General features: G+C 40.5%; 1 protein-coding gene across 1 annotated transcript; it reads left to right on the top strand.

The window, feature by feature from the left end:
* Window positions 1-1470: 1470 nt before the first annotated feature.
* Window positions 1471-14880, top strand: LOC130167115 (voltage-dependent calcium channel gamma-1 subunit-like). Its single transcript, XM_056373103.1, has 4 exons — window positions 1471-2117; window positions 8138-8212; window positions 12258-12404; window positions 12531-14880. The coding sequence occupies exons 1-4, from the start codon at window positions 1880-1882 to the stop codon at window positions 12761-12763; spliced, it is 693 nt and encodes a 230-aa protein (XP_056229078.1). The 5' UTR covers window positions 1471-1879; the 3' UTR covers window positions 12764-14880.
* The last annotated feature ends 196 nt before the right edge of the window (window positions 14881-15076 follow it).

Genomic DNA, 15076 nt, shown 5'->3' with positions numbered 1-15076 from the left:
AGTGGTGGCCAAAGCTACAACAATAACAGGGTGTAAAAAACATCCAAAACAGTACAGCACTAATGGGAAGAGGGGAAAAAAAAATTAATGTGAATTAAGGCAGACTTTTATTGTTTCCTTGAGGATTTGATTCAGAAGCAGTGGAGGGGAAGTACTACATTGCCTTCTGGGACATAAGTGGGTGGGTGTACTTGGTGACTGACTGATCCCTCAGCTGGAGACTGCACTCATACATATGCTATCTTGTTGTGTGTGCAGGTTCGCAGTTATTTCTCAAGTTCTACTTTTGTTGCTGTGAGGACTTTTTGACTTTCACTGGCGCCTGCAGGGGGAAGTGGGTCACAATTCTTATAAAGAGACTCAAAGTGGGCCAAGGCTTAAAAAAGATAAACAGAGACATACCAACATGATTTACTGTAGGGGAATTATCAGCAAATCTTTTGCTATTTCATATAATATATATAATATATAAAATAAAGTACATTTTCCGTCTCTTTTTCTCCTCCACTTATTTTAGATTTTTTAAATTCATTGTGCAAGAATATTGTCTTATACTTTTATGATGACAGTATTCGGAGTGCATTTTCAAGTAAGCCATGAAGTCTTTAAAGCCATGAAAATAGTTTTTGGTGATACAATGATTACAGTGATTAGTAAACCTGGGGAACTTTACACAGTATGACACTTATGAAAGCTTGTGTTTCCTTTTTCCCAATAGATAGGTAATGTTCCTTCTCCTGGGCCTTTGGGGTGACTTAGGGCTTTTCCACTCATATTCTGCGGTGCAATAAAACAAACTGTATGTTACTGCAGGAAAATATTATGTCTGGATGGATGCTCTTATGCTTTAAAAGGTGAAATGCCCTTACCGATTTCATCTTTTAAAGCGACTTCAGAGTGAGCAGAAACATTACAGAAAGATATTACCTTGATACTGCAGATATGAGACACTGAGCATCTCAATAAAGAAACAGTTATGATCCTTTTAAACTTAATCTGGACTATAATACATAGTAATGAGTGGGTATCCAGACATGAATCACCAAATGAGGAATTACTAAAAGCAGTATTGTTTCATCAGGGGAACTCCTCTGTTCTCTGACTGCTGAAGCCTAGCCGCTGCTCTTTATAAACACATCCACTTTCTCCTTATAAATAGTTTACAGAGACAAGGCAGAGAGTGTAAACACGGCCACTGTAGATGGATAGAAAGGAGAAGTATGGAAAGCTATTCTCAAAATGCATTTTGAAAGTTTACGTGTAAATATGGATGAGAGAAGACTGTTTTCGCGTGTCTACTTGTTATAGCACGTTACACATCTCCACCCACTAGCACTGTAACCAGATAAGCAGACAGCCTGACAACTTGACTCACTGGTCACATTTATAGCATCCAACTGCCCCATCTGCCCCCCGCCCCACCCCCACAAAACCCCAGCAAAACACTTACAAACACATGCAACAGCCTCCATGCCCATTGCCCACCATGGCAGGCAGGCAGTTTGGTCATCAACTTTCCTGATCCACCTCAACAGCTGTCCGTCTAAACTTGCAGCCCCCTCAGTTGTGCAGCAACTCATAGTGAGTAGGGAAAAGGGGACTTGAATCTAGGACAGGAGCAGTCTGGCCCCTTTCCCTTCGAACCAGAGGCACAGATTTGTAACAGGGGGAGAGAAGGCACTAGTCTAAGGCTGAGAGAGAAAACAAGAAGAGACTTTCTGGGAAGCTTGCTGCGGTCACTGAGGAAAGAAGTCCCTTGGACACACACCAGTGTGTCCACATTGCTGCAGAACATCCAATTTTATATATATATATTTTTTATTATCATCATATCAAGAGAAGAATATTCACTGAACAAGAAATCTCACCTCCTGGAAACATGCACAAGCGAACAAAGATAAAGATTGCCATCTTCGTGCTGCTGGTGGGTATGGCTTGCATGTTCACAGCGGTGGTAACGGACCACTGGGCAGTGCTGAGCCCGCGGGTGGAGAAACTGAATGAGACCTGCGAGGCGGCCCACTTTGGCCTGTGGCGGCTGTGCAAGAAGCACATTTACATTAGCTCAGAAAACTACGTGGAGGGGCATGGCTGCGGACCCATCAGCCTGCCTGGAGGTAAGAGAAAATTTGACCAAAAGATTTCTGTAACTGGCACAAACAATTAGATTAAAGCTGAAAGGCATGTGTCACTTTTTGTCTCCCTAACAAAAGGTGTGCTTAGATATTGCATGAATATTGTTTGTCAGGGACTGTGAAGTGCCTCTGTGCAATCAAGCCCCAGTGCTCATGAGGTATGAAGCTACTAAGAATAGTGGTCCTCATGCAGCCTCACTAGACATGTGATATATTATAAACTTCCCTGTGAAACAAAAGAAAGATCCTGCTGTATGTTACATAATATAATCAAGGTTTTCTTTTGTCTGTGGTTATGTATGTATTTTCAGGTAGTGACACCACTTGAGGTCTGTTTGAACAGACTTCAGAAACAGACTTGAAGAAAGATATTTAAATGGTTTCAAATGATTTCTGATGAAATCATCAATGGTGGTGTGACAGTCTAAGCTTAGGTCTTGAGAGGATGCATTAGTTAGCAGTTAGCCATAAAGACTTGGCCAGACTGTCTATATATTTGCCATCAACCAGAGATACCCGAGCGTGTGGGACGGAGCCCCAGCAGGCTGTAGGCTTTCAGTAACCAAATATTAAGCACCACAACAGCTGGCTCCTGGCTCTTCCTTTCTGGGTTAGGATGTGTTTATTAGTACAACCAGCTGGCACTGATGCTACATACAACACTAGTGCCTGCACCTGACAGACACAAACACACTGTACAACATTCTCAGTGAACTGACATTAAAATCAGTGATGGAAAGTTACTAAAAGCACCGTGTGCACATTTTACAGGTCCCATTGTTTTCTGATTATTCAACTCAACCAGCTACAACATTAAAATGCTGTGCTTACATGTTAATTAGTTATTAATAATAACCTATAACTTGATACAACACATAATGCATGGCTCTTCAAGGGGCTTTTTTGCTGCTGATAAAAGTAATTTCGAATGCTTGATTGATTTTTCTTATAATGGACTATGTTTACACATTGGTATTAACACTTTTACTTAAGTGAATGATCTGAATGCTTACTCCGCCATAGTCCTTAAGGTTGCTGACATAATGTAGTCTGCTGATGGGTCATGTGTATCTTGATATTCTAACAAGGGTTCACTTTGCTATCAATGTCTCAAAATAAACTACGACAACAGATGCTCTTAAGGGCCCTTGAATAAGAAGCAGACTGTAATTGAACAAAAGGGGCATAAACAGTGTTGAGCGGTCACTGACTCGTAATGACTCATTGTCGTGTGGTGAGGGTCACTCATCAGCAGAATGAGAGACGATCAATCCTGCTGGCCTGGTGACTGTTATCTTGAGAAGCCAATATCTGACGATTGATTGCTGTCTCATCCTGCATGTCCCCTTATGCAAATGAGGCTGGGATTTTCCTCCAAATTTATCCTGCTCCCAAAGAATCTCCCAGAATATGTCCTAACTGATGGCAGCTGCTTAACTTTTGGGAATCCTAGACACTGTATGCCCTGCAGGGCTGTTCCAGGAGCAGATGAAATGCCTGAGGGTGGTTCATTTGTTCAGGAATGTGCTGAATATACTAAAACAGTGGCAAATATTTCTAATTACAGAGCCTTTATCTGCAATTTTTATACGATATGATATGATATGATATTTACCGTTTTAACCATAGCCATTGGCCACTAACAAAAGGTTTTCATGTCTGCTACATTACATGTGATATGTAATGGCCACCCAGCCTTTGTTTAAGAAGTAGATAGATAGATAGATAGATAGATAGATAGATAGATAGATAGATAGATAGATAGATAGATAGATAGATAGATAGATAGATAGATCTCTCTCAGTCTCCAGGCCCAATAGCTGTATTTGGAGAGGAACATTATTGTTTATCATAGCCACACATTTTCAAAGCGGTGTCAACCTCTGATCCAAAGCAGGACTTACAACAGTGCGTGAGGAGGTGCTGTCGGCTGTGGGACACTCATCTGGAAAATACAGGCTGCGTTTGTGTGTAAATTAACTGCTCACGAAGCGCAGGTGTTAAGATGATCTTTTTTTGTTTTGTTTTAGGCAGTATATTGTGTTGTCCTGCTTTCTTTTCATATTGGGATTGCTTTTGATATGGGTTTTCTGAGCTGCTGTGAGCTTTAAGTAAGCAGCATCAGATATTCTGTTAACCAGCCAAGTTACAAAGCTCCTCCACGTTGCTCCCCCCTGTGTTTCATTTTCAAAGACATCGCAAACACTTTGAATTTTGTGCTCTAATGACTGAATATTGTGCAAACTGCTCAGCAAGCAGTCGCTGTCGTTATAAAAATAGGCCATGTAAATACTCAGCTGTCTTGGGTGGCAGCCGTGAGGGTCAAGTGTTCTTGTCAAGTCCAGCGCTCCATTGAGTGACGGGGCCACCTGGAAGCATTTGGCATACCTCGAAGGCCTGCTGTCCCACCCACCAAATTGTTCCCACGAGACCGTCCTGCAGCTTCATGTCTCCTTGCAGCTCACATAGCCACTGAAATTACTTTACACTTTCCAAGGGTGGGATGCATAGTCCAAAAAAGCAAGTGGAACCACTGCTATTTTGTGTATTTATAAGCATTCAAGTGGCAAAGCAACCCAGGAATAGGTATCATACATAAAGACACTTACATAGACGAGATAAAACCAAAGCTCCCTTTTACTTATTCGGAGTGTGAGTGCTTAAATTACAAAGCCTGACAGGTATCAGAAGTATAATGTAAAATAAATGTTTAAAAAATGTTTTGCACTGAAACCTGCTGGGCTCTGTAGGAAAAGCCACTAATGTACCTAGAGTGAATGTAATTTTGGTGGCATGTACGCCTGTGTCAACCTTGCAACAACATAATTGAACTTGTCTTCACTTGTCATAGTTGACAGACCTGACAATGACAAAGGGAACAACAGTCAAATAGAACCGACAAAATATTAACACCTCTTCAGAGGTCTGGGTCAAACTTACACTGTAGACAAAACAAACTGACACAACACATCAAAGCTATAAAAGGTGCTGCCATGACATGTGCAGAAATGCTGCTAATCCAATGCCCTCACCTGATCCCTGGAAAAAGATGACAGATTGCCCTATTAGGAACATGAGAGGCTTTATGGAGCTTGTCAGAGGATGAGGACCAACAACAAGTGATTCAATGTGGCAAATGTATGTGTGTTTGTGTGTGTGTGTGTGTGTGTGTGTGTGTGTGTGTGTGTGTGTGTGTGTGTGTGTGTGTGAGAGAGACAGAAAGAGAGAGAGAGGGAGTGTGTTCGCTTGTGGCAGCAAGCTTCCACTGATGAATACATTTTAATTTATGACCACCAGCTTTCCTCATATTTTTGTTGAAGCTTGCCCTCAAAGATGGAACAAAAAGGTGTAATTAGGCAACACAAACACACACACACACACACACACACACACACACACACATAGTTTTAATAAGTGCCGAGTCGCTCCACTTAAACATACGTAACAAACCAGATATGCATATATTGAATGAAGAACCACTTGTACTGCTGGGAGGTCTTACACTTTTCAACCTAAACCTAAGTAAAAAAAAAAAAAGGTTTCGCAGAGACAATGATTCCTGCCAGTGTTGTTGTCGAGTCAAACGTGTTGAGTCGAATTTTGAGTCCCCAGCCTTTGAGTCAGCGTCTATGTCTATGTCGCCAAAGAAGAGTCTGAATCGATTGACAGTCCTGAAAATCACTGTTTCCTGCTATAGGGATTAAGTACACTGAGAGGATTAGCATTCCTTTTAAAATGATAATGAAAAAACATTCAAAGTTTTCCAGAGATATTTTCCAGCCTCCCTTTTGAACACAAGGTTTTACTCAGAAGCACAAATAGTTGACGAGCCTCTATCACACTCATCCTCATATTTGCTTTCTACAGTGAAAAAAACATTGGTGCTTGTTGCTTAGTAACAACCTCTGTGTTTTCATTTTTTGATGGCCAATCCCTGTCCTCATTCATAAAAACATCTTTTTGTTACTTTTTTTTTGTATGTGGGCTCACACAGTATGGCACAGCAATAAAAGCTTGTAATTTCAAAGCAGGTTTTTGTGAACATTGCAATATTGACTTGGCTTGCAAAAAATATGATTCAGAGATTTTATTTGTGCCTATTACATGAAATTACTCTGTGCTGTTTCCGTTTAGAGTCTCCCGAAATCGCTTTTAGCTTATTTTCATGGTTTCCAGGGAACATAGGAAAATGATGTATACCCTCCCAGCATGGGTCGTTGAGTGCTAACCGTGATATGATACCATGCAGTATGACATATTTCCACATGAAAGCCTTTCATTGATGTCCCATGGTGAGACTGTATGGAAAAGGGGATTAGAAACATGCATCTGAGTGGAGACCTCATAGCATAACCAAGATAACTGACATGCACTTGACTTTCCACGGGATTAAGTGACATAGTGCTCTGGTGTTGCCTGCATAGACATTCTCACTCCCTCTGCAAATATGATCATCCAAACCTGCGTTTTATTTCTTTTTAATGCCAGGACATTCTACTGCTTTCAGAAGTACATGATACATGAAGTCAAGTGTCGTACATTGAAGTGTGAGCTGCTCTGTGTGCACCTCATCAACTACTTTTAACAATGTATATATATTTAAACCCCACTGGTCAAATGTAATCAAGATTTGACACGAAACCAAAATCTATTTCTACACTGGATTCATCAGGGGTTTTTTTATATTTGGCAGAGCATCAAAGAGTATTTATTCTATCCAAACCATCCCCTGATCACACACAGCAGTCTGGCTTCATTTGCAGAAATCCCTAAGGTTTTAACACCTCGTCTGCCTGAAGAAAAATTGAATGTGATGTATGCTGTAACTGTTTTTACTTTGACAGTCAAACCACACAAAGCAGACTAGGTCTCATCACACAACCAGTTTAGTGGTAAATCTATCCCACGGGTGTCAATCTGCGATATGCTTTTGGAAAAACAATGTGAGATAAATCCGAGACAGTGTGAATTGTTCAGCTAAAGTATCATATTCACACAGCATAACACAGCCGGAATGGAGGTCAGCCAATGGTGCATAAGTATGTGCGGCAAAGCTTGAGCAGAGGTGTGAAAAGCAAAAGCTGTTTGTTACATGACAAGGTGAAACAACTTTTATAAAAAAAAAACATTGTACATTACAGAAAGATTTTGGTCTGCAGTGCATGAGAATCAAAGAACGAAGGCACAGCAAAAATCTTCTACACGACAGACTCTGGTCATCAGAGCTGAAAGCTGGTGCCATTTTAACTAATCAACTATTATTTACTACTACATGACCTTCACTTAATGGCTCCATCTCTTTTTATGCATGTGTTTGCATATAAAGACATTTACAAAGTTCATGACATGGTGTTAAACATTAAAAAGAAAAAAATCAAGAAAAGTTAAGTCACATCCTGTGAAGTTTTAATTATGGTGTACAAGTTGTGAATTTATTTAATATCAGATCAAATGACCATAATGTGAAAGGCTCTTGGTGACGTATCAACAGAGAAGTTATCATCCAACTCTGTACTTCCCCTCAGCTCTGGACAGCTTTTTAGCGCCTTTCAGCTCATTGTTTTGGTTTTACAGCCCACAGATTTACTGTTTTGATTCAGGCTCAACCTTGTTTAGATCAGCAAGCAGCTACTTAAAAAAAAACAAACAAAAAAAAACCCAACTACCTGCCCTATACTAAATTGCAGACAAAGTTAGCAGCTAGCTAATTTAGTAGCAATAAAACCAGAAACTTTCTCACAAGTTGAAAATCAAAACAGAGCTAGAAAAGTGTAAATATGTGACTTACATTAATCAGGTGCACACAAACATGACTCCAGGTGAATGATAATGTTTGCCTGCCTCTGCTGGATTTGTAAACAGGCTGTTGTTAGCTAAAACTTTGCAAAGTGAAAATATGGAGATTTTGTGTTGCAGCTTGTTGTGCAGCCCCAAAGTTGCTACAAAAATCAACTAATGCAGATTTAATATTGAATTAAATCCTGTTTTCTTTCTTTCCACAGATGAAAACTGCACTTACTTCAGGCACTTCACTCCAGGGCAGGATGCTGAGATATTTGAATATAAAACACAAAAAGGTAGGTCTCCGACACTGGTTCCCCATGTGTCGGGTTACTTTCTTTCCACTCTATCTGAAAGTGAAAAAAGGAAAGACTAATTTGTGAATTCACATGTTCTTTGGAGTACCCCAGTCTGTGTGAAGTTGAACATCAAACCAGCTGCACCACAGTTTCCCAACTGACCTCACCTGCTGCTGCTGCTGCTCTGCTCTCTGTGGGCTCAGATTTTCATTCATTTCACTTCTGAGCACAGAACAGTTTGCACGCAGCAGGTGTATTCGACCGTTTGTCAGTGACAAAACCTGTCATCCGACAATGAACTGTCCCAACCCTCTGTGCAGCTGTGGCTAAAAGTGTGCTCCACAGGTTATAATTAGCCACACTGTATGTGCCACACCATCTCTTTGCTAAAAACAGAGGCCAGTATGCAATGCACTGACAAGTATTACATGTGATATATTGTATTTCTGGCTGGATCTCAACAGTGGGGCCAGCCCTATGATCTGGACATAGTGACTGACTGAGTGATCATATTTCCACCACTGGTCGGCCGAATGCCACATCACTGAGTTTTGGCTTTCCATTCATTTCTGGCATAAAAAGGTTCTATTAGACTAGAGGGTGTTTACAGCCTGCAGTGTTGCCAATTTAGCGCATTGTCCCTAAATTTAGAGACGTTTTTCAAACAAGACTGGGTATAAACCTGGTACATGGATGCCAACTGGGTTTTAGAGTTACACCTCTTGTTAAGGATAGTGTGTGGAGCCGCTCTGGTTTCCCAGCTGCTGGGAACGGCAAGGAAGCGGAGGAACACTTCCAAGCATCGCCTCCATTATGGCAAATAAACTACTTTTATAACATGTATCATTATGACTAAGGCAGAGGAATAACTAAACAAAGGACACTGAATGAGAGAACAGGGGAGTGGGAGGGGGAGAGAGAAGTCATGGGTAACTGGTAAAGAAACTAGCAGATCTGAATAGCATATAAACAACAGAAACGCCAGCAACCAGAAATGAGACAATATGCTCACTGTAGCACAGCAATAAAAGCCACCTTAGGAAATATAGGGTTTCTGCCCAGTATCAATTATGTATCAACACGCAATGCAGTAACTTTATAGCGACTGAAAATGAGGCTTTGTGCTGATACACTGCTATCACCAATTATACATATCAAACAAAGGGAGTGAGACATGAACACCTGCCTCGGATAAAAGTCTGTTATGCTCTGGAGTTGAGGTAAATAAAGGCTAAACTATTGTGGATCCCAGATAGAAGCTGTGCTCTGTATGAGAGACAAAATAAGAAATATATTTTGTCACTTCTAACTTTCTCTTGAGTGATCATTTTACCCATAAATACAGCTGAAATCACAGCACAGTCTTTGTCTTCAATTTATGTGTTCGGTGATTTTGTCAGACAACGTCGTGGTTATAAAACCAGGATTTGACCATAGGCAGTCCAACCATATTCTAGGTTTTGACTTAGTCTTGTTCAAAGTATGGTAGTTGCCTCTGCCTTTTTTTATTATGAATTATGTTGGAAGATTTTGATACATACACTAATGCATTTGGAAAATGCAACTGTTTGCTTGTTGGAGTTTGTTTCCCACATGGTGGTCGTCACCTGTCTACCATGTGTAAGGAACAGTGCAAGAGATTTTCTGTACCTACAGTACAGTAATCATTTCCTGCTCCCATTCCCTCTCCCTTCTACTCCTTCCAACCTTTCTTCATTGACCCTGTTTTACAGCTATGGCTTCACTGAGCTCAGCCAACACATGTATGGCAGCCCTCCCATGTAATGTGCGTTAGGGGGCTGAGCACATGTGGAGCACTGTCAGACTCAATTACTGGGGTGTGAATGTGAATAGGCTTGAACATGAGGTCGTACACACCCCCACACCCTAAACTCTGAGATGTTAATGCATTCATGGATACCTCCATACTCCAATACACACATGAGCGCACACACACACACACACACACACACACATGCAGCATCCCAGTGCTGATGGCTAGCCCTTAAGGGGCACACTGCAAGTTTGTGAGAATGATTGCAGCACTGGCCTAAGTTCCCTGTAGAGTTATTCACTCTCCATTGACCCATTTGGCTGTACCATAATGGTACATAAGGCTGAATGAACATAGTAGATGTATGTCACCACAGGCAGATCCATCCATAAAGACAGACTCTTGTCTGCCATAGAGAGTTCACCGGTGAAAATAAATGAATTGTGATGAGAATAATGCGAGTTTAGAATAGTCTAGGACACTTTATGAATGGATCTGGGCCTTTGGAGGAACTTCATACATTTTACTAACCCACGTAAACTATGCTTCACATCTGCATAAATGTTATTGTGTCATTTCATAATCTCCTTCCTCAGGGCACACAAAGCAGGAATGAATCAAACTTGCAATTCTTCTCTGAATGAGTGCAAAGAGATAGACAGAGACAGATAAGATTAGTATGTGTCATATTTTTTCATAAGAGGGAACTACAACAAATTCATTATCCAATGCTTTTTTTCTGTCACATATACATTTCATATTTCATATTTTTGCCTGAGTGTGACTGAAACGGCGGCATCTTTTTGATGTCTACCTCACTTTTAATGGTGAGAAACTTTGTTGTTTCAGACTGAGTTAGCCAATGAGCTCCGCAGACATACAGTATCTCAGAGAACACAGAGTGTTCAGGGTGCAGCCCATCCTCCCTTGCCAAGCAGAAGATGAAGGCTCTCTCCCCCAAAGGAGCGCCTCTCCCCTGGGCATGGTTCACAGGCGAACAGGAGGCAGATCAAAGGCCTCCTATCCTTATCCACCTCTCTGCTCAGAAAAACAAGCCAGCTGCTGTTGCTGTTACACAGACACACTGTATCTGTCAACGCAAGGACCAAAGTGCACATCATTTTCCAATAGTCTGGTGAAGCTTATTCTTCCGCGCTATTGAGCTCCACTGTTGTCCAAAAACATTAAAAAAACAATGAACCACAGAGGGTGACATGTCCCTTCATCACCATAAACATGGAAACTGTAGTTTTATTTGAGTCGATCCCACATATACTGTCCAGCTGCTGTAAAAACTGACTATTGCACCAAATATGTATTAGTCCTCTGCTGAAAAAAGTCCCCAAAAAAGCACTATTTACTCCTAGTTGAGTAATGTTTGCTTAACACTCGTGACCAGATATTTTATGGAATAAAATGACTTGCCTTTAAGAAATTAGATAAAAAATAGATAAATAAACACTGGAAGATTGGCTTGGATCCGTGTATGGAGAAGTCAGTACTGAGATTCAGTGTGAGACATTGCTGATTTTGGTCTTGTCGTGAGATTTGCTGAAAATAGGCCTAATTAAGAAAAAAAAAAAAAAGAATAAAGCAACCTTATCCTGTAAGCCTGACCTGACATTAATGACTGATGGGTTTTCTACAGTATTAGGAAATTGTTCCATGTGCAAAACTAATTTGTGAATGGATCCAGGATAACGTCCCTAAATGTAAAAAAAATTAGAGTGTAACAAAAAAAGTGTCAAAGCAGTTACAGCGTGGCCCTAGCTTTGAAAAAATATATGTGATAATTCAGCCTTCAAGCCATTAAACACTAATGCACATTGTTTCAATTCAAATCAACAAGTAAATGGCCAAATATCTCAAATACACGCCACATGTAGTAATTCCTGAACTGCTATTATTCAGTTCGAAACAGAGCAGCATGTCCTCTCAATAATTCATTACTGCTTGTTAAAGTAGTGTCTTCTTATTGATTGTGGAAACTGTGATGTTTCTCATGTGCCTTTCTAACCACTAGCTGGACTCTTTGTGTTGGTGAATCAAAGAAATATTTGAAATGGTGGATCCAGTTTTTTTTTGTTTGTTCGTTTTTATGCTCAGTTAAAGCAGAATCCATTCCTAAATGGAGGCTTTGTAGCTTAACTGAAGTAACAAGTTAATTGCACTCCAGTGTATACATACTGTTTGTACAGTGTGAACATAATTACATAATACATGATAATGACAATGTTTGCCAACACTCTGTGGTCTCTATCATTCCAGAGTACAACATCTCTGCTGCAGCCATCTCCATCTTCAGTCTGGCCTTCATAATACTGGGGTCTCTGTGTTTGATGGGATCCTGTACTGGTAAAGGCAAAGGAAGAGACTACCTCCTCAAACCTGCTGGCATGTTCTTTGCATTTGCAGGTGGGTTCAGTTAACCGACAACATTGGATTTGTACCAGCTGCATTGAGAGGACTCTCCAGCTACCACAGAAGTATAACTCTAAGCTTTCATATACAGTCATGATTATACACCTCTCTCCTTCCCAGGTCTCTGTTCCTTCATCTCGCTGGAGGTGATGCGACAGTCAGTCAAACGAATGATTGATAGCAAGGACACCATTTGGATCGAGCACTACTACTCCTGGTCTTTCGCCTGCGCCTGCACCGGCTTCGTCCTCCTCTTTCTCACTGGCATCGCCCTGCTGATTCTTTCCATGCCCCAGATGCCCAGGAATCCGTGGGAGACTTGCATGGACGCTGAGCCGGAGCAAGCGGAGTGATAACAACACAGACAGATGAATGCAGGATGAGAGTGACTGTGTCTTTTGTTTTGATAACAGGTGTTAGATCCATTTCAAGAACAGGAGCTGGCCTTAAAAGGGTAAGGTCACGATGACAGAGACTGGCTCTGGTGTGGGTGGACTATAGCCATGACGAGAAATTCACCTCCCTACAATTATACAGCAACCTGAATATGGGCCTTTTGTTGGAGTTTTGAATGTTTGCCTTATCCTGTGTGTCCACCCAGTGTAAAACACAGAAGTCCTCTCCACCACCTCTGTAGGTTTGGTTCATGTTGGAGACCAGAGCTCAGATCTGACCTGTGGCTTTAAAAAAAACATCCTACTTCTCAGCAAGAGCAGACCTGAGCCAAATATGCAAATATCTGAAAGCACTTTCAGTATGCTTCCCTTTACCCCTCATCCTTCACAACTCATCCTTAATCATCTGCTTATATAGAAAAAAAAATGCAGCTCACTGTTATGTGTCGATGGTCTTGTTTGGTTCCCCATTTGTCAGTGACACATACCTTAGTTAAAAAGACATTAAGACAATAACATTTTAGAATATAGTTAATACGGTTATGGCCTGACAACATGATAACTTGATTTTATGTACTGCAGTGTGTATGATATCTTGTACATATCTAATGTTCAGCTGATTTTTGTATGGTCAAGGAATCATTCATTTACAATAAGTAGGACACGTCAAGATCTGTATGTCAAGTTGTATATTTCTAAGATTTATAAAGAACCTTTAAAGGTGAAGAATGTCCCGTTAAAATCAGAACTTTGCGGGTAAAGGAATGATTTTAGAGTAAAGCAGCAGCACAGAGCAGGTTTGTGTGCGTGTGTGTGTGTGTGTCAAGCTGAATGCTAAACACCCACACAGTCACAGCGCAGCACTGATCATGCTGGAAAAGGTTCAGTTCTAGCAGGTGCACATACAAGGCCTTTTACTTTTTGTTGACAGCTTCCAAACCAAGCTGATACAAAAAAAACTCTGTTCATTTCCCAATGCGTCACTACCCATTTGATACATGTGAAAAAAATTGGTATTTGCCCCCGTCCATGTTCCTGCTTTTTAAAAGGTGTGAAACAAACATATAGAGAATATAAAAACCCACACGGTTCTTGCCTTATGTGCGGGCGGTTACAGACTTGCAAGGGTAAAAAAAAAAAAAGAAAACATGTTGCCTTGTTTAAAATGGATAAATCACACTAACACATATAAAAAGTTAATATGACACGACTATCTTCAGCAATTAGCAACTCAAAACAATGGTGCACATCAAGTGAGATATTTCTAAATTATAACCGTCATTGAAAGTTGACATTTTGACTTGCAGTACAGACCTTTCCCAGTTGCAGCTTTGCAAACTCAAAGCTTTTTGGGATGAGATTCAACGACAATGAGAAAAGTGAGCACGTGGACCAGTGCTGGAAGGCAAAGTTCAAACTACTTTGGTCCGGTTGGGTTTGAGGAGCAGTCCTCCACATTAAACAAAGAAGGTATGAGTATAATGGAACAGAGTCACTCAGGTGGCAAAGTAAGGAGCTAAGCAAACTATATGTAATACTGAGAAAAAGATATAGTATGCCTAAATTACAAATCGCAGAGAAATTGCCCACTCCTTGTTTTTTCTGGACAGGTCCCTGCGTGATCTTGCAGTTGTGTTGTACTGTAGCTGCGGTTATTAGTCTGATCCCATCACACAACTGCTACTGTTCTTGCTATGTATATATCAGTGAGGTGTTAATATATTTGACCTTTCTCTGCAGAACCTGGTGTGATGTCAAAGCGGTTCACACTGCTCAGTTATGCAGCTGTTCAAAATCCAAATTTCATTTTTGTCTTTTTTTTTTTTTTTGACTGAGAAAATGTATTAAAACGTTGAAATAAAAAAAAAAAAAAAAAAATTTAAGCAGGAATAGTGACAGTAGCGCAAACTGCTGACAGCGCTTTCTGTACTCTTACTCTTTCTTATGTTTTTGACTTTTTCATTGAATATGGCATGCAACCAAACAAGTTGTGGGATTCAGTAGATTCTGTGTGGGTGTGTTTGTTATAAGCTATAACTTTGTAATGGAAATTAAAACCTGATAAGCTTAAGAAATCGTCTGTCTGTCTGTCTTCTGATACCACTTTGTGTTTAAGTTTCCTTTGCTTCCATGTAACAAAGCAGCATTTTTTCAGGAAGTGGTTGAGAGCTGCGTTATAACTAATCTGATGTCTAATTGCTGCTTTAAAGGTTTTAAACTAATGAAATGGTTAAATTCAAATATGTTGTACAGTGCAAACTTTGATGTAAA

Source organism: Seriola aureovittata, chromosome 3 (assembly GCF_021018895.1).
Source record: "Seriola aureovittata isolate HTS-2021-v1 ecotype China chromosome 3, ASM2101889v1, whole genome shotgun sequence".
In the NCBI taxonomy this organism is placed as follows: domain Eukaryota; kingdom Metazoa; phylum Chordata; class Actinopteri; order Carangiformes; family Carangidae; genus Seriola; species Seriola aureovittata.
The sequence above is the reverse complement of the archived record's forward strand: the minus strand, read 5'-3'. Positions and strand labels throughout refer to the sequence as shown.